The 19,800-nt window shown below is 42.1% G+C and overlaps 4 protein-coding genes across 4 annotated transcripts; 2 read left to right on the top strand and 2 right to left on the bottom strand.

The window, feature by feature from the left end:
- Nucleotides 1-7: 7 nt before the first annotated feature.
- On the bottom strand, nucleotides 8-1,748 carry LOC134645487 (dnaJ homolog subfamily C member 30, mitochondrial-like). Its single transcript, XM_063498940.1, has one exon. It carries the CDS (start codon nucleotides 1,727-1,729, stop codon nucleotides 689-691), a length of 1,041 nt encoding a protein of 346 aa, XP_063355010.1. The 5' UTR covers nucleotides 1,730-1,748; the 3' UTR covers nucleotides 8-688.
- Nucleotides 1,749-4,703: 2,955 nt separating this feature from the next.
- si:dkey-13p1.4 (transmembrane protein 151B) lies at nucleotides 4,704-10,083 on the top strand. The gene is made up of 2 exons (XM_063498566.1): nucleotides 4,704-5,197; nucleotides 7,652-10,083. The coding sequence occupies exons 1-2, from the start codon at nucleotides 5,084-5,086 to the stop codon at nucleotides 9,251-9,253; spliced, it is 1,716 nt and encodes a 571-aa protein (XP_063354636.1). The 5' UTR covers nucleotides 4,704-5,083; the 3' UTR covers nucleotides 9,254-10,083.
- A 1,627-nt stretch (nucleotides 10,084-11,710) lies between these two features.
- On the top strand, nucleotides 11,711-16,822 carry lrr1 (leucine rich repeat protein 1). The gene is made up of 5 exons (XM_063498245.1): nucleotides 11,711-12,240; nucleotides 13,665-13,763; nucleotides 14,938-15,190; nucleotides 15,400-15,874; nucleotides 15,975-16,822. The coding sequence occupies exons 1-5, from the start codon at nucleotides 12,058-12,060 to the stop codon at nucleotides 16,228-16,230; spliced, it is 1,266 nt and encodes a 421-aa protein (XP_063354315.1). The 5' UTR covers nucleotides 11,711-12,057; the 3' UTR covers nucleotides 16,231-16,822.
- A 109-nt stretch (nucleotides 16,823-16,931) lies between these two features.
- Nucleotides 16,932-19,235, bottom strand: dnaaf2 (dynein axonemal assembly factor 2). The gene is made up of 2 exons (XM_063499419.1): nucleotides 17,439-19,235; nucleotides 16,932-17,342 (listed from the first exon to the last, which is right to left on the bottom strand). Exons 1-2 carry the CDS (start codon nucleotides 19,200-19,202, stop codon nucleotides 16,962-16,964), a joined length of 2,145 nt encoding a protein of 714 aa, XP_063355489.1. The 5' UTR covers nucleotides 19,203-19,235; the 3' UTR covers nucleotides 16,932-16,961.
- Between the last annotated feature and the right edge of the window lie 565 nt (nucleotides 19,236-19,800).

Below are 19,800 nucleotides of genomic sequence, written 5' to 3'. Positions count from 1 at the left end.
CCCATAAGTCTTTTATTCATTAAATATCTGAAACAATATACCCAGTAATTTCACAATAAATATAATCAAAGGCACATTCTTTAAAAATAACCATCTGATTTTAACCATAAAGTTGCTTTAATGCCCATTTTGGCTGAACTTTCAAGATATTACCACACCCTTTACTTATATTGCTATAAATATGTCATAAATAGCAACACATTACCATTGAAGCTTGGCTTGTCATTAAAATTTGTATAATTTCTACCAGACAAATGACTTTATTAAAGCCAAAGGAGCTGAAGTAAACGGTTGTAAACCAACCACTTAAGCGCTGCTGTGCAAAAGGTAATACAGGATGAACCAAGACCACAAGTGATTTCTATTTTTTGTCATATTTAACCCCTTCTATATGATGCATTCACAAACAGCAAATGTGCATATGTTTGCTCATGTGCACATTGCACATATAACTTGTTTTGCTGATCAAAGTTACCGAATCAGCTATTTTTAACAACACATTTGAACGAAAAAAGCCTTAAATCCTCACCAGCTTTAACCAATGGATGCTTGTTGGCAATTTAGGTCAAGTAACTGACTTAAAATTACACATGTGAAATGTTTAATAGTGTGATCGGTGGTGGAGTTTCAAGGGGGACCCACAGTGTTCGGTGCCACTACAGTTTTCATCGTTTCTCAGAAGATGTCTTCATCCCCGTTTTAAGTTCATTAGTATACCTATGGCTACCACCAGCAGCATCCCAACTCCTAGCTCCATCATCTTGCCCATTTTCTTCTCGCCTATAGTGTCCTGTTTCTTCTTCAGTATCTCCTCTTTGCGGACTCGGATGTCTCTTTGTCTCTGCAGCTGCTCGCTGTAGTGGGACTTGTAGAACTGGTCGAAATCAAAGATGCCTCCTCGGCCGTCTGGGTCCACCACGGAGCGTCGGCTGTCGGTTTGCCGTCTGCCTGCGCTCCCGCTCGTGTCCTTGGCTGAAGGCCTGACTGTAGCGGTGAGGTCTGTCAGACTCAATAGTCCCAGGTCATATTTCTTCCTGAGCCCCTTGTTTCCCAGCACGGTGTAGGCCTCACTGATCTCCGAAAAGCGGACTGTGGCTTCTTCGCTGCCAGTGTTTCTATCCGGATGGTAGGTGAAGGACTGCTTGTAGTACGCCGTTTTTATCTGGGCTCGAGTGGCGGAAGGTGCCACTCCAAGGATATCATAGTAGCCGGTTTTGGTTTTGTAAAGAGGATCGGGTCTGGCTCCATCACCGCTGTAAGCCCTGACAAATGTCCATTGCCCGTGTTGCCAGTACAAATGCTGACTATAAGGGCTCTGCTGTCGGCGGAAAGTGCGGGGCAAAGTCCTCCAAAACCCGGTGCGTTTCCACTGTCGAGACAGACTCCTGTTTTCTCTTTGTACCTGGTTCTTGTTATAAAGAGAAAACTCCTCAGGAACATAGTAATGGTAATTCTCTGCAACCGTTCCGTTCTCCCAAATAGCACCAAGGACCGGCTTTACGCTTGTGTAACCGTCCCGAGAAGTTAGAGCACGGTCTGTGTCCGCGGCGTCTTTGGCTCCATACGGCCCGCCAATACGACTATCACCCCAAAGAAGCCCTGCTGGCAAAGGCGAACCGTGTGAGGCACATTTCCCGTGTTTACTGTGGCTGTCACGTAGGCAATAGTTATTTAATTTGTGTAAGAAACCGTGCGCCCTCCTTCCAAAACAACTCCTAACCTCCGCCATGTTTCCTCTCGGGTGTCGGGCAGTGTTGCCAACTCCTCAGTAAGGAAAATCGCTATTGGTTGTCCTAAAAGTCGCTAGAAGTCGCTAAATGACGTCATCACCTAATTTGCATAATTGGTCATGCTAATGTAATTGTAACATTGTTGGAGAGAGAAATAACATTGTGGAAGAGACATAAAGTGAGTAAAAAACGTCCTAAATGCATTTAGAGTTTATTTAGAACTACAAATTAAATTTCTTTTAGCAATTATTGCTTTTTTTAATGTCACAATTCCAACCCTGCTCCTTTACCCGGGCTTGGACCGGCAAAAGTGACCCGAAATAGGCACTCTGGTGGAGTTACTTTGTGTGTGTGTGTTTATAAGTAGTTTTAAACCTTGTGATCCACAAAACAGCATAAGAGTAAAAGAGTAAAAGAAGAACTGACTGCGTTACAGCACCCGCTGCTTGTTGAGAGTAAAAGCGATACGGGCTTTCACGTCTTTTTTTAGCGACTTTTTTTTTTTAGAAAAATCGCTAGGGGGTCTGAAAACTCGCTAAATATAGCGACAAAGTCGCTAAGTTGGCAACACTGGTGTCGGGTAATCTCGGGGGAGTTTTTGTGAAGCGCGAGGCTTGCTTTGATTACGTATGCAGTGACGTTCGAGGCCTCGCGGGGAGTCCGTACCATGTGATTTAGGAACTGGCTCGCCGGTTCGCGCCAGATTCGAAATAAAATGGGCAGCAAAACACAGCTCAGCTGATTTCCCCATCACACCGTGTTGTGGAATTGGATTACGTACGTGTTACATAGTTACTTGAGCATTTCTTCTTCGATTCTTTTTTGATGTGCAGAGAATAAACACCCAATACACAGAGCAGATCCAGTAAACAACAATTATTTATTAACACATATGTGGGAGATGTACACAACGTCACCCTCTGCGTAGATCTCAAAGAGGAAGCACAGATCATACTGTTTAATATGTCAGGGTTCACGTCCCCTCATGCGTAAGCAGATAACATAACATGCATCAGTTACCGTTAGTGACAGTTAGACACAATTCCTTTTTCGGTGATTTTCTGCAATTACTCAGAAATCTATCTTAACTGCATCTCGCCCCGCTGTTTCCTGTTGTTCTCTTTTAGCAGCGCAAACGCAGGCAATGCTCTCTGCAAAGCTTCCTGTTCTCCACAGTTTCAGTTTTGCCAAGCAATGACCTATGACACAGTTTATAACTGAAAGGTGGCCTCTAATATACTGGCCTGTTATTAAATGCATAAAACAAAATACACAGCAAATAAGCACTAGAAAATATATTTTCCTAATAGATGGAACCAGTAAGGAAGAGAAGATTTACCCCTATCTGGCAACATTTTGATCTCATCTCTCCTAATAAGGTATGCAGACAGTAATAAATATCACAAATGATAAGTACCATAATATAAATAACAGATCCTATAATCTGATTTATGTCTTTTGGTTTATTAAAAGGTGAAACGCCATACACTAGTTTGTGTCATTATCCAGATGTACATAAGCATGATTACACAGTTACACAATCATACCAAAACTGAGTCCTGATAGTTTCCACTTTCTCTTTTGTATCAGACATACTGAGACAATATTCAGGATAAATAACCATGAAAACAATTTATTTAGTCAGTTTAGAGGTTTACACATCACATCATTATAATCATTGAGCCTGTTTCACTTGCGTCGTCCACTTTATGGCGCAGTAGAGCAAATGAATTGTAACAATGCTTCAGACCCTTCTCCAATGCTTCGAAAAATGAGTCGACCAGTTGGATGGAAAGCTTCAGTTCATCACGAGGCTTCATTTGACCATCACTACCACTGACATACCCATTTCCGCGTCGTTCACCGGCAGCGCCCCAGCGACGAGGAGGCTGAAACTGCTCTTTACAGCCTCTGCAAAAAACTGTATGGTGCAGATTAATGGCACATATAACATACCCTATAACATAAAATATAATGACGAGTATTTAAACAAAATTTTTAATGATAAGTTTATGTCTTACGAAAACTACCCAAGAAGATCAGGACAGAAATATAACGTTAAAAAATAATTAGATAGTTTTAAAATTAAAAGCACCGCTGACTTAATAGAAAATTATAAATCAGTAAAGGAAGTGTTATCAGTATTGCTATTTATTGAATACTTTCTCTCTTTTTAAATTGGGATATAGAAACACTGAAATAAGAGGTCATGCATAAATAAACTAAAAATCAAGACAGTTAAATGTAATCAGTTATCATCTAGCTTCTTGAGAGAGAAAGGTGAAGCCAGATACATCAGTGAAAAATATGCACACTCTAAATGACTTTCCAATATAAATGTCACTGAAATAAAATGATATGTCATATATTAGTGGACATGCAAACGTCAGATGTTAATGTCAATTTTATTTCTATAGCACATTTGAATGCAACAAGGTTGAGCAAAGTGCCTTATAAGTTGGTTAAACCAAACAAGATAAAACCGTAGATCGATCAAATTAATGGAATAAATATGGAATAAAAACAAACAAAAACAATAAAATGAGCTACATTGGTGGCAGGGTTAGCACAGAGAGACAGATAACCATTCACCACCCACAATCATAACATAAAACCCCCACATGGGACTCAAACTTAACCCAAGTTGGAAAAAAAAAAAGCGACCAGAGCAAAACAAAACACACAAGTAAAAATATGTGTCAAAAACAAAGACATAGCCTAACATATTAGAAGACCTGGCTTTATTGTAAGGCTATATTTGTTGTTCGGTTAAAATGTAGTTATAAAAAAACTTGACTGACTTAAATCTCATAATTTCTAGAAGATTATTTTGTCCTTAATTATAATGATTAAATAATACCAATTTAACGTATATATTTTGACAAATCTATTCTAAATCTATTTTAAAAGAAAGAAAGAATTTTTATTGTGAAGGACGCCGTTTGATCCTAACCGGAAGTCCGTGAGTGCGGTCTTCTTTGTCGTCGTAAAACATTTCATACCAGCGTTTTGGATCCACTTAGTGCCTGCGTTAACAAATGCAGCGATGCCCCTTTTTTATGGTCTTTCTCAGGTAACTTCAGCTACTGACTTAGTACACTGACTGCATCATGGTTAACCTCTGCTGTCTCTGCTGCGGTGAACTCCCTGAACCCCGCCCCCCTCCTCCGGGAGCAGCGCGGGACTCCCGCTCCGCACAGCAGCAACATCAGCACCAGCAGCAGCCTGCTGGCTCCGGCCCAGACGCCTCGGGGCTGAGGGGGCCACCAAAGGGGGGAGCGAACGGAGGGGTATTAGGAGCGAAGCAAGTGAATAAAAAGGAGTGAGCTTCCAGACATGCGAAAAAGTGCAGCATGCTCTCTTCCGATCAGGACTCTGCGGAGGACGCGGCGGCCAGCGGTCTCAATGATGCTGATGGAGAAGAGGAGGAAGAGGACTCACCGGCTGAGAGTGATGTCCCGGAGGAGGTAAGAGCAGACAGATGTAGTCATTTTTTTTTTTTCTCCGATAACTTCCAGAAAAGTAAGTAGTAGATAATAATAAAGAGCCATATGTTTATTGTTCAAATGTAGAAGGACAAGCCACAAAAACATACAGTCTTGTTTCATTGCTGCCTTTTTGGTACCCTGTGCAGTCCTCTCTGTGCCATCACTTTCACCTGCAGCCAAGCAGCATCATTGCTTCCTGAAATGTCACAATAGTTAATTTGACATAGTGGCAGCAGACTCCAGTGATTTGGAAAAGTACTGTAACGACAAAAGCACAGCTCGTAGTCTTGCACAACCCAAGTTTACATGCATGTGTCTGCACTGGTTCCTCCACGCCCTTGGTTTTTACTGTCATCACGTAATTACTGTGCTTCTGTCTGCAGGGGAATGACTCTGACCACATTTCTGTGGTTGCAAACAACTTGTGCCTATTTTTCCCTTACATTTCCTGAGTTCAGCTTCCTGTAAACTGTATCCATGACCAAGGATCTAGCATATATGAGTCAGCTTTTCTTTTTTTTAAAGGGTAATCTTTTTCAGATGTCGCACCTATGATGTCTGCAGTCACAAGGCTTGGACCGCTTCAAAGTCCACCCTCTCTGGTTCACAAGAACTGAATCCCTCGTTTGCTCCACAAATAACTCAGGTGGAACCCGGCAGTGTAAGGCATCTCCACCCCTGTGGCAGTGCAGTAATGAATGGCTGGCTGTCAGCATAAATCCTTTCACTCCTTAAAACACCAGAGGTAGTCAATGTGGAGGAATATCACCACGAGACAAAAACAAATTTAAGCATTTGAAATCAGGAATCTCAAATAATTACTTGACAAAATGCCGTCAATTTAATTTCAGTAAATGGTCCGAGCTCAGGTTCTCTTTATGCACTCTGGAAGTTTTGACTGTTAGTGTTACTGATGAAATAGCCTTCAGCCAGTGTGTTTGCTGAATAGGACTGTTTGACCGCTGCTCAGTATTGCAAATGGGAGCACTTTGTGTTTCTGTTTGGGCGCTCCGCTCCAAACCTCCCAGTGCTCCGCAGAGTGATGGATGGGTTTGTGACAAAGTGGTAACAAGAGAAGCTTTCAGGACTTTTACTCAAGGGAGAGTGAAAAAAAAGTGAAAAAATATACTTTTACCCTACTATTTCTTTGGGTAGCTAAAAGCTGTGAGACATATATCTGTACTAAGAGCAGTATAGGCCAATTGCAAGTAGATTAAAATGGACGTGTTCAAGTGAAGTACTGGTGCTTCATAACTGAAATTAAGTGTGGTCCATCTATAGATTTTCTTAACTGCTTATCCTATTCAGAGGTTGTGGAGGATGGAGTCTGTCCCAGCTGTTATGGGGCAAAATGAGGGCTGCACCCTGGACAAGCAGACACCTACGGCCAGTTTAGAATCACCCATTAATCTAACATGCAGGTTTCTGGAGGAAGTCACAGTACACGGAGAACATACAGCTCCATGCAGCCTCACCCAGCTGGTGCATGTGAAGCCAGGACCTTCTTTGTGTGAGGAGACAGTGCTAACAACTGAGCCACTGTTAAGCCACTGTGTTCAGTTACATTTGACCTCTATTTACTTTAGCTGTAATTTAGCTGTTAATGCAACTAAAATGTGTTGTTTGGGGATGGAACAAACAAATTGCTTCCATTATTGATAACTGGTGGAACTTTGTTCTGCAAAATAGCATGAAAAAAGCTTGTATCCATGCCGACACGAGTCTTTCTTTCAGGAATAAATCTTGTTTCTCTCTCAACATCATGCAATACTTAATTTCTGCCACTTTATTTTTTACCTTAGTTATGGTGATCTGATTTTTATGAATACACCTGACCATACCTAAAGAGATCAGATGCTGTCTGCCGTTGTTATTTACGTTTTTATCAGATTCTATCATAGTCATGTACGCCATTGTTCTCTGTATGCTGCTGTTAAGCGGCTGTCTCTGTGCGCCCGCAGCACAAACGTTTGTCTCCAGACTCAGAAGAGAATTAGGAAATAAGAGTCTTTAATAAGCAGCCGCTGTTATCCAGGAATAATCTACAGAATGTGGTCCTCCACAGTAACCAGTGTAGGATCAAGAAAAAAGTTCCCTTGATCTGCTTAATTGCTCTCATAATTGCTCTTGTTCTTGAAATGGTATTGCACATAATCCGGTTCACTCACTTGTACATGTTTTACTTTATTTATGTTTAGATGTGTTAATGTCCCTGCTGAATCCCAGTGTTCTTCCTTCAGTGTGATTTACTCTGTGCTTAGGTAGGGAAAAGCGCTTCGATTTATAGCTTAACCACTTTCATTTGCATTTCTGCTGCGAGCCTTAAAATCGCTGCCATGTTTAGGGGGTTCATTGCTTTAAGTGCGTTTTTTCATTACTCTCCCCTTCATTTCTTTTCCATCCCTTTCCCTCGCTCTCTCTTTCTCTCTGCAGCAGCGTCCAGTCAAGCAGTCCCTGGGTGCTTGCGTCTGTCGGGAGTCCCACTGGCGCTGCCTGGTGCTCTCCCTGCTCATGTACAGCTGCCTGGGTGCAGTGGCCTGGTGTAAGCTGACCCGGGTCACCAAGATAAGCTTCAACTCTGCCCTCACCTCCTCTTTAACATCCTCCTTTACCTCCTCCCTGCGGGGCGCCTCTGGGGTGGGCATCGGAGGACACGCTATGATCTACCACGACAGCCCCTGCTCGGACGGCCTCATCTACATCCCCCTGGCCTTCCTGCTCATGCTCTACGTGCTGTATATTGTGGAGTGCTGGCACTGCAGGGCCAGGAGCGAGCTGCAGTGCAAGGCAGACGTGGACAGCGTGTACGAGCGGGTGCTTCGGATGCAGCGGGCCCAGCCTTGCATATGGTGGAAAGCCATCAGTTACCATTTTGTCCGGCGGACACGACAGGTGACCCGGTATCGTAACGGGGATGCCTACACCACCACGCAGGTGTACCACGAGCGAGTCAACACTCACGTGGCCGAGGGCGAGTTTGACTACAGCCACTGTGGCATGAAGGATGTATCACGTGACCTTAGAGGCCTGGAGAGGCATCCAGCCACTCGCCTGCGCTTCACCAAGTGTTTCAGCTTCACCGAGGCGGGCCCAGAAAACGATTACCTCAGCCAGAGAGCCAGGTTCTTCTCTGAAATCGAAGGTTTGGATGATTACATGGAGGCTCGGGAGGGGATGCAGCTAAAGAACGTGGACTTCAGAGAAAACCTCTTAGCCTATGTAGACCCAGACAGGATGCCTTGGTACACTTCCCAGGTTGCCTTCTGGCTGGCAGCTCTGCTCATGCTTTCCTGGCCTCTAAGAGTGCTCACGGAGTACCGCACTGCTTACGTGCACTACCGCATCGAGAAACTGTTTGGGTTGGAGTACACCCACAGCAGCCCCTCCCCTCTAGATGAAGACAGGCCTGTGGGGAGAAATATTAGTTGTGTTATTCCCAGAGTTGACACGCTGGACAGCACTGAAATGGAGTGGCACATACGCTGCAATCGCCAGGTGATTCCCAGCTACTCAGAGGCGATGCTGTTAAACATGAGGACAGGGGCTTCTAATTCATTACAAGACACGTCTTCCTCTAACTGCCTTCTACTGGACAGCAGCCAGACTGCTGAGAGCTACGGAGCTCTCCAAAGCCAGGACGACTGCGAGCAGTGCAGCGAGCTGAGTGGACAAGGAGCTGGAGGAGGCAGGAGGAGGACGATCACCAGCTCCAGCTGCTCCTCCATTCTGTCCTGCCACGGAGCGCTGTTCCACTCGCACCTCTCCTTGGACACTTCTCGCTTTTCCCTCTGTCGCATGTATGGCTCTCATAGAGGGAGTCGCAGCAGCAACCTGACGGAGCCCTGCTGCGCGGATGAGCAGTGCTGCCGGTCGGACTCCAGCCAGCTGGCACTCAGCAACAGTCCACCAACGTACAGAGACGCACACTTCTTTCCTGTTCTCATTGTGCACCGGTCCGAGGGCAGCGAGGGCGAGAGGGAAGTGAGGCGCTACTATGTACGAAGGGGGTCATCCTGTGTGGAGACGGCCTTGTGAGACAGTGGTTAATATCAGATATGATGGAGGGTATGGTGGGGTTCATCGCTATGTGGATAAAATATGCACTTTTAGCAAATTTCACAGTAAGAAGAAATTAAACCAAAATGAAACCAAGGGTATTATTTTATTTATTTTGAAAAAAGTTACAGATAGCGATAGCACTGAACTTCATCCACATCCTGTAGCTACACCAGAGAGTGTCATCTTGGAATTTTCATGATGTCTTTGCTGCATGATCTGCGCAATACTGCTAATTTCATCATCTGTTATTTGCAGAAATATTTTCATTGTGTGTGTGTGTGTGTGTGTGTGTGGGTGATGTACCTTTATGGTTACAGAGCGTTGATCCATTCGGAGGCACATGTAAGAAAAAGAGGTAAAATTTAAAAAGTTGCATGTTGTTGCAGACCATTTGAAAAATTAAGACACGCCAGGTTGAAGCCAAAGACTTTTTTTATGTTATTTTTTATTGAGACCTACAAAAAATAATGTGGAACATGTGAACTGAAGACCGTGATGTGAACGTCTAAGTGAAAACAATAAAGGTGTCAAACAGGTGTGAAAATTCCTAAAATCCCAATGAATTTTATCACTAGTAAAATGACTTTTTAATAAACTGTAACAAATATTATAACACGTGTGGGACCCTCAAAGCACAAGATGAGAAAGAAAGGAGACAAAACAAGGAAACAAGATCTGAGTTAAGTTTTTTTTTTCTCTGATCACATTGATCCAAAGCGACAATGTCACACACTCTCAGACTCACAGCTCACTGGTACGTCTCCCGTCCTTAACTGCAAGGGTACAAACTCTAAAGATAGAGTTGGGACTTCACTTCAAATAATACCAGAGGGAGGAGTGGTACAAATGAAGCATGTATTGATACAAAAATAAATTCAGCATGCCTTTTAGACTGGAGAGTTCATTTTCTGAATAACAAGCTGAGTTTTTGATTCACTCTACTTTAAATTCAACCAGTCTTATTAGCATAGTAAGTAACTGCGCATTGTTAGAGACTTCAAAATGTTTTTCTAGAAGAATTTCTAGTAAAATTTGGGGTTCTAAGACTAAGATCTATAACTGAGGTGAAAGATTTGATCCTTTTAAACTGGAAGTCATCAATCCTTTTATCCTATAGCAACTCACTGTAACAATTGGTGTCTGTAGCTCAGGAGGTAGAACAGGTCATCTACGGATTAGACGCCTCGTGGTTGGATCCCATGCCTGCATGCCAAATATACTTGGGCAACACATTAACCCCAAGTTACTGTCTGATGCATCCATTGGAGTGTGAATGTTAGTTATATATTAAGTGCTTTGAGTACTCCAGGAGAGTAGAAAAGAGCTATATAAGATTCAGTCCATTTAACAATGTCTGATGGGAAAGCTCGGAACAAAAATGTTTAAATAGTTACATTTTTATTATCGAATGAACAATTGTTTTTCTTTCATCTGCCTACTACAAAGCACCATTGGTAATACTCTGTTTTCCACTTATTTTCAGAGGAGATTTTCTGTTTTGAAGATTGTTACACATCAATATTATTCAATTAATATTAACCAGATTAATGTTTATGAACAAATTTAGAATTTTAAGGTTTTAATGTAGTTTGAAAAACACAAGGCTACTTAATATTTTATTTCATTTCATTTTATGTCAGGCATTTACATAATTTGCAAAAAGTCATTAGTAGGCTATATAAAATCATCTATATGTGTTATAGAGAGAACTTTGTTAAAATTATTATCATCTGAGAGGCTGATATTAGTTATTTGCCGATATATCTGTATTAGTATTTATAATGCCCAAATAAATATGTTATTAGTATTGATATTGCATACTTTGCCCACCAGTGGGCACTCACACAACTGAATGAAGGAACACACCAGCAGAAGTAATCAGTGATTTGTTGTGACAATAAAACAATTTTTAAATGCATTTTTATATTATCTTATTGAGGACTATCAAATATCAATTAATCTTAAAGATCCTGTACCAGTCAGGCTCTAGAAATTATAGGAATTCTGCGTTATACTTTGGCCAGAGTAATACAATAAATAAATATGGGCATTAATACCAAATCTGTAAAAATAATAATTAATATCAAAGTACAAAATATTTGTAAAAACCAAGTAAAACTAAACATTTTCAAACAATAAAAACTACAAACTCCCCCCCAAAAAAGTCAAAACAAAATAAAAACTAATAAGATAATATAAAAGTATAATAACTCTCAGTGGAAGATTAGAAAAAACTTTGGATGGTCTTAATTTTTACTTTTACATTCTGATCATAGGGTAGGAATTTGTTGTAAACAACACTAAAATTTTAGAGAATTAAAGCACTTCTGAAGTCAAACTGGAGTACCTAATGAAGTGGCTGGTGAGTGTACATGTGTACATGTTTATCGCGGGCTTGGTCTCGCGCCTCCCTAACGTCACTTCCCTATGCACGCGAGGTTTGTGCTAACGGCAGCTAACGAACCAACTGACAGCCGAGAACGTTCCCTGAGCTCTGTAGCTTAGTCAAAGTAATGCGAGGAAAACCCAAGTGACTATCTCCGCGGTAGATGCCGGCTCGTTTTTTCGACAGCGGTTTAAATGCAGCTGCGGCTCTGTGAAGAAGGCTGGTCTGTTGTTGACATCCATAACGAGCACGGATGTGTCGCCAGCCTAACCACAAACGCTTCGAGCTAGCCTAACTTTCTCACGGAAGTTTCCCACCTGGTATGCTTTTCAAGCATTTGCTCACTGTGACGCGGCATTAGGCCGGACTTAAGTCTGTTACTTAAGAGATTGCGATGAAGCTCCAGTGTGATGTCGAGGTGGTGAATCGGATGCTGCCGACGTTTGGGATGAAAAGTCGAGGCAAGGGGACGAGAGCAGTGCTCTCCATTGGGAAGCATTTGGACAAGACGACTCAACGCAGCAACATCTACTTGATGATCTGCACAGCCAAAGACAGAGCCGGATCAAAGTACAAGGTATTTACTCCTTACTTTAAAAGCTATTGTACAGCAAGTACTGTCTGTTCAGTCTGGAGCTAATGTTTATCTCTGGGTGTGGTGCGTCTGTTTTTATTTGGTCCCCAAAGTAAGCAAACTACAAGATGATTAAAGCTAATTATTTTATTTAATTTACTCAATTTTTCAAAGTACATTTCAAGGCCAGAAACGTGTAATTTACTTCTTCTGGCATCCGTTTGTTATGTCATGGATGGCATGAGAAGTGAAGTGACGCTATCCCATCATGCCTTGCTTTTCAGACACTCAGGGGGGAAAAAGTAAATAAATAAATAATGAAACCCAACGGCACGGCTCTAAAAAGTTAATAACTTAATAAATCGTGAAAACTATCAGTTGACCCGGCGACTCAGCATTGTTTAGACTATTTAATAAAGTAAAATATACTTGAAATGTTACGGTGTTGTGCCAAAAAGTGATCGCTGATGTTTATATGTGTTTTTAAAATCTAATATCTTTCCGTAAGTTGATGAGTAGACTATAGTCAACTGGATTTAGTAAGGGGGTATTTATAAAATAAAGAAGTTACCTGTTTTGCTGCTCTCTTTATGACTCTGTTCTGTATTATAGTGGCCACTTACGATATCTTTATAGAACTAGTATGTTATATTTGTTACAATTTCTGCTCTCCTCTTGTTTAGACCTGTTTTGGGAAAAGGCATTTTTAATGTCAGTGACACTTTTTACCTGGATAAATGAAAGATATAGAAAAGCCACTTTGCCAAAAACTTATGACATTATTTTTTGTCTCAAAATGTATTTATATCATTCATGAGAGGTATGTTTTAGATATGTTTGACAGATTACACCCTAACAAGTCATTTAAGACACTTTTAATACCAGTTATCTTTTTTTTTTTTTTGCAAATACCAGAAAACCACTGCCTGTGCTGTTTATTGGTCAGTGAGAACATCCAGACCTTTTCTTTTCATTTTCAAGCTCCAGCAGCTAATATATTAATCATTTAGTTTATTGATCTATGGCCAGTTTTCATAGTGAGTTAAAGATTGGATCATTTTTCAAATAGAAATTCACTAGTTCCTGTGCACACACACTAAATGATATTTAAGAAAAAGAAAAAAAATCCCAAATTTACCTAAAGAAAACAAACATCAGGAAAATCTCACTGGAAAGTACTGCTGGAGTTAATCAGATCTACCTTTTAAAATATTCATTATTTTTCCAATAGTGACCTAAACTGGAAACCCTTGTCATATTGTTTTCATTTTGTCAGCCTCTGATGTAAACGTTTGCAGCTGTTGTCACCTAGCTGTTGAATGTTGAAATTCAGTATTCCAGTCTTAACTTGCTTGGCGCACCACCGCCCTGAAGTTGTGTAATGTTTTTTTCCACTGCTGAAATTTGCCCGTTTATTTCTCTTCTAGCTAAAAGGCAACATAGAGAAGTTCTTCACTTGGTTTGTGGAGGAAGGCAAGGCCACTGTGAGATTAAAGGAACCTGCTGTTGACATTTGTTTGAGCAAGGTATGACATAGAGCACACCGTGACTGCAGTCTTAGTAAGGACTATACAACTGAAGACCCTGAATTAAATTAGAAGATGTATGTACATTACATGAGTGAAACAAATTGTTTTGCATTAACTAACTGTCCAATTCCAGTGTTATATGGTTGTTTATTGAGCTTTTAGTCAGCTAGTTAATAAAAGTTTGACTGTAACATGTAATTTTTACATTGTTTTGACATTTCTCACAGCAGAGTGATATATTTTATGAGGATGTTTAAACTGTAATATTAGTAAAGTACACATAACATGCTTCTGCCGCCTAAGCAGTCTTGTTTGAGTCTGTGTAATAGGAAAACTCATAGGACAGAAGACACTTTGTTAGATTAACAGGCTGTTTTTTGATGTGCCTGGGATAGTCTTAGCCTTATTCTTTTAGCTGGTGTTCAGATTTCTGAGAACACTGAAGAATGAATATAAACACAGAATTCAAGCCAGCAAGTAGGCTTAGCTTACTTCCCCATCATAGGATCATGTCACCGTATTAAAGTCCCCCCCCCCCCACTAAGTACCTCGCTAAGACTCTAATTTTGCAGGCCTCTGGAATGGTTGTTCTTTGTCTGTCCTGGAAAAAGAACTTTATGTTCTCTGACTCATTTGTCCACCACAGACACACACACACACACACACACTTCAGTTTCAACCCCAGTTCAGGCCACAGCAGAGAACTTAGATGACTTATTGTTTGTTTTTCTTGTGTTGCACAGCCCTCTGAGGTGTTTAACGCGTCACACTCTTAGAAAGCACACACCTTCTCACAGGCTTTTAAATTGAGCAGGTAAACATGGAGAAATGTGTAAACCAAACCTTGGTTAACCTGCTTGGCCACAGTTTTGTAAACATTCTACTTCTCCTACAGTAAATGGATTAAATTACCTGTCAGTGTACTGTACAGGTGCACAAACCTGTCTCCAACTCCTCTATTTTCTATCCAACTGACAATCTCTCACTCCCAGCTGCATACAGTCTATCCTTTTCATTCAAAAGAAGTATGTCAGAGTATTCTAGGTCAGGGAATCTGGGTTAGATATTTCAGTGAATCTAGTCATGCACCACAGCGACCTTTGAGGACCCGTGAAACTGCTGTTTCCTGTTAATCCACTGATCCAGCGTAACTGTATTTATCTATCTCTAGGCTGACTCCAACAGCTTGAAGAACTTTCTCTCGGCAGCTCGTCTAGCAGACAGAGGGAGTGACACGAGCAGCCTTCCTCTGTCCACACTGACTCCTGTTCGCGCCAGAGACGTAGAGCAGCCCAAGAAGAAACTCTCCATCGTCTCCAAGAAGGATTACCCACTCACCTCCAACTTCCCTCACTCCCTGGAGCAGCTGCAGGTGTCGTACTGCAAACTGTCACGCGTGGACATGCGAATGCTTTCACTCAAAGGTAAATAAATAAAATAAGTGAGTCAAGTTGGTTAAAGGTACCATGTCTCCTTGTCTATGCAAATCCAATAATAAATAGTTGGGTGTAGCTCCAAGTCACACATGGGGAAAAAGCCATTTCAAGACCCCAGACTCCTAAAAATTGAAAATTTGTATGTCAGAGTAGACTCTGCTCTCTAAGCTGAGGTGTTTCTGTTTGATTTTTTTCAGCTCTGCGCAAGCTAGACCTCAGTAACAACCATATCAAGAAACTTCCCGCCACCATCGGTGACCTCAGCTGTCTTTCCGAACTCATCCTCCACAATAACCACCTGGAAGCCTTCAGCGAGGCACTCTGTCTGTCCACCCTCCAGCGGACCCTCCAACACCTGGACCTCAGCCAGAATCGCTTGCAGACGCTCCCTGCTCAGTTCTGCCAGCTCAGAGAACTCGTGAACCTCAAACTGGACGATAACGCACTCCTGTGTTTGCCGTTCCACATCGGCCGACTCTGGAAGCTGAGGTTCCTGTCCGCGGCACACAACCAGCTGGCTGTACTGCCTGGTGACTTCCGCAAGCTGAGTCTAGAGAACCTGGACTTGTTCGGAAATCCATTCATCCAGCCCAACCCTCTGGACCACAAAATGCAGCTTACATTCCCACTTCCACTTCAGGAGTTGGCCTCCAGAGCCGTGGCCAATCTCAGGTTAGATTTACATGCTGCTCTACATCCAGTTTAGACCTCGCTGTGGTTCTCTAGCAAGTATAAAACTCATTAATCCTTTATTCTTTCTGTCACTTTACAGAATCCCATATGGACCTCACCTTATCCCTGCTCACTTGTGTCGGGACCTCGAAATAGCCAAAACCTGTGACTGTGGTCGCATCTGCATCAGTTTCTACATCAAGACTGCAGTGAGCATGAACCTCCACCAAGTCTCTCACACAGTTGTGCTGGTGGATGACATGGGAGGCACAGACGCACCGGTGGAGCAACACTTCTGCTCGCTTTCCTGCTACTCCGAATTCTTAGACAACTCCCTCCAGAGAGGAACCAGATGAGGACGGAAACTTATTTGATCGAAAAACGTTGCCGCCTAGAAACCTCTGTGTGTGCGTATGTGTGTCGGCGTGCGCGTTTGCGCTGCAGTAGTTAGGATTGTGGGATACAGTCTTAAGAGTATGTGAAGAGGAAGCTGCAGTGGTAAATGGCTCCGCCGTAGTTTCCTTATGCTGCCTTTGAGTGAAAGGACAATATTGAGTTTGTTGTGTTTTTAAAAAGAGCTTCAAGCTGTTTGTTTATGCTTAAATTTATGTTGAGGCAGTTTCCGTTTATCAAAATGGGGTCGGAGACAAGCATGAATATGTTACCTCTTGCTCCATCTGAAACAGAGTGGCACTTACTGTACGTTATGATAGCAGGCAGCACAAAACCTTGTGCTGCTGGCAAATCTCTTAACAGTATTTTTTTTTCCTTCCTTGTGTTTAAAGAGACCGCTGACCTACTTCCATCAGACAGGGGAATTACAAGATTAGATAAATTTCCTGAAAACAGTGCCTCAGGGTCAATGACTAACAGCCAAAGGGAGGTGCTTTTTACTGTGCAAATGACCCACAATTTTTACATATGTGAAAGATTAAATAAAAGTATTCATTGTCATGTCTTAAGTACTTTATTCTGTTGGATCCAAATTATTATTATTTTTTCCACAAGTTTGCATGAAATCAACAAAAAAGGAATGTCAGGTTTTTTTAAAATTACGAGCAATGTTTCTGCATCCTTCACAGCACCATCAGTCCAGCTCGTACATTAGAGTGTTTAGGAAGGTGAACCCAGCTGATGATGTATGATCACTGATTACTATCTCATTTCCATCCTTATCAATTTCCCTCAGTAATACAGGTGGAGGCTTGTTACGTTGTAAGACTGGTGAGATTTGCTCCGTTTGCAGGTCATCTTCATCCATTTCCTGCTTTGCTGAGCCTAAAGTGACGTCTTCAGAGCAGAAGGTGACCCGCTGGCCTGATTCTCCTCCGCTTGACGTCTTCACGTTACGTGTTGGACGCGTATCCCTGGACTTCACAACCCTTTCAGAAGTGTCGCAGTCATCCATAGCTGTATTTCTGGCTTCGTCACTGGATGTCTGGTTCTGAAATGCTGCATCTTGTTCCACCTGGCACAAAATTGATGAAAGAAGAGGAGAGAAAAGGAAAAATCAGTAGTTTGTAGAAACTTGTACCAACAAACTGACTTTTACAATTGATCTCACCTGCGCCTTTCCTGCTACATTTGCTTTTTTCTTTTCAGTCTTCTCTTGGATATCTGAAGGCTTCATTTTGGATGCCTCCTCCAAACTAGAGGCCAGATTTACACCTTCCTCTCTTATTGCACCATGGGATTGTTCAGCGGAGATTAAAATGTGCTGATTTTCAGTCACAAGGCCCTTATCAGCCACTGGGCCTCTTTTCAGGGCAGAAGCTTCACACAGAGTATCATCATCCTCTGCTGCTCTGTCGCATCCACCTTCACTTGACTTCTCATCTTCATTCTGATTACCTTGTTTTGCCCATTGCTTCTCTTGTAATTTATGCTCCTCCTCCTCCTGCACGTTTCTGCCTTCGTGACCTTCAGTTACTGTTTCCTCCTCCACATGTTCCTGGCCCTTCTTCCATTTTGCCTCATCTGCACCGATCACCTCTTCCCTAATTTGTTCTTCTTCTTTCTCTTGAACTCCGTCTTCCTCTTTTTCACTATTTTCTCCCCCTTTCTCCTGCATGGGATTTTCAGTTTGTCTTTCTTCCTTTTCTTCAGCCCCTTTCTGTAGCTCCTGCTCCCTTTTCTCCCCTACCCTCTCTTTCTGTTTGTCTTCTTCTTCAACCTCACTTTTGTCCTCCTCGCTCTCATCACAACTTGAGCTCTTATTGTTGGCCATTACTGGCCCTTCAAATAAATCAGGAGGCAAATTATGAGGAAGAACAGGCAGGGTGACCATGAGCTGTCCTCTCTGTTTGTTGAACTTGGCCTCTCCTTTGTCTTCATCCACGGGGTAGGCTAAATGTACTTCCAGTCTGTAGGCTGGTTTCTTGGTCTCCAGCAGCAGTTGCTTCTCTTTTACTTCAAGGCTTGTGTCTTTGACAGATTTTAGAAGAGGCAAATCAACAGTCACCACAATCTCTTTGGGCCTGGGGCTTTGGGCTGAGTCTCTAGAGCATCTAAAGTCCTGGAGATCAATAAGTGATCGATACTTTACTGTATAGTTCGGCTTGGTTGGCTCTCTGATTTTCAGTAAGCTTTGAGGTTTAGAATCAGTACTGTTTTTTGTTGTCCTAGGTGCCTCTGTGGGCTTTGATTGTGTGCTAGGTCTTTTTTCATCTGGGTATGGAAAGGCAAGGGGGTCTGGATGGTCTGAAGACTCCTTGGCTTTGAATCCAGGTATGGCTTTTCTTATAACACAGGGCTGTGGGGTGCCTTTGTATTTTGTTTTCATTTCTCTCATGTTCTTTTTGTCCAGAGTCACTTTAAAAGTGTCCTGGATTCCCTGGATAGCTATACTGTCCACCATTTCCATAAAGCTCTTGTTTTTGCTTGCCATGCGGGTAGTGTCAGGGTGGAAAACAACATCATAAATCATCATTTTATTACCTTTAGGATCTGTGTCCTGCCTCCCAGGGTGCAGACTATGAGGCAAGGACCAACACTGACCTCTGCGCCCATCCTCCGACACAACCCACTCAGATGAAGGCTTCCCAACTTTATCACTGGCGCAAATGTTGATGAAACATTTCTGCTTGCCGTCCACGCTGGTTTTGATGGCCCTAAACGGTTCCGGGTGGATAAACTCGACGGTGTTGCCTCTCTCCTGCTCCAGGATTTTGATCTCTTCTTCGTACATTTTCCTGTTCTCGGGGTCTGATATTTCTTGGGTGTAATCCCGGAGCATTTCCCGGAATTTCTCGTCTTTGAAAGCTTTCGTAAACCTGTCGACTTCATACGCTGTCAAGTTGAGCTCTTTGAGCTTCTCCCCGAGCTCCATGCTTATACTGGGAGAACAGAAGCGCTAAGCTGAACGTAGCTAGGAGGACAGAAAATGGCCACAAACTTTCGAGATCTTTGGAAAAATAAAGAGGTGAAATTCAAAACACATTTACCACCTGGTCTTACTATTGTGAAAGATATGCGATATATTTTTCTTCTTTAGGTCCAATAATAGACGGTCCAGCTTCAGTGACAGTGTAGCGGAAGCAACAGTTGTGTTGATGTAACTATAGCAACGACAGACCGGCGCAACCAAAAATACCGCCTGATAGCCCCCCCGCCTCCCACCCCCGCCCGTTTGCCTTTTTTTTTTTTTACGGATTAAAGGGTAAAATCCAATAATAAACAATAATAAATGTCGTCATTTAACGAATGAATGCCAAAAAAAAAATGAAAAATGAATGAGTATATGAGACACTTTTAAATCCCATATTTAGGAAATTATTTTGTTAGAGCAGGTGAAATCATGATGAAATATGCTAATAATATTAATATCATTATTATTTTATTATCTTTTTATTACTGTGTTACACAATGTGACAGCATGCGGTATCAAAGGCTCTCTATCTGTCTTAATCAGTGTATTCAGTCTGTTG

The sequence above is a fragment of the Pelmatolapia mariae genome, linkage group LG16_19 (assembly GCF_036321145.2).
Source record: "Pelmatolapia mariae isolate MD_Pm_ZW linkage group LG16_19, Pm_UMD_F_2, whole genome shotgun sequence".
In the NCBI taxonomy this organism is placed as follows: domain Eukaryota; kingdom Metazoa; phylum Chordata; class Actinopteri; order Cichliformes; family Cichlidae; genus Pelmatolapia; species Pelmatolapia mariae.
This window is presented reverse-complemented; position numbering and strand designations above follow the sequence as displayed.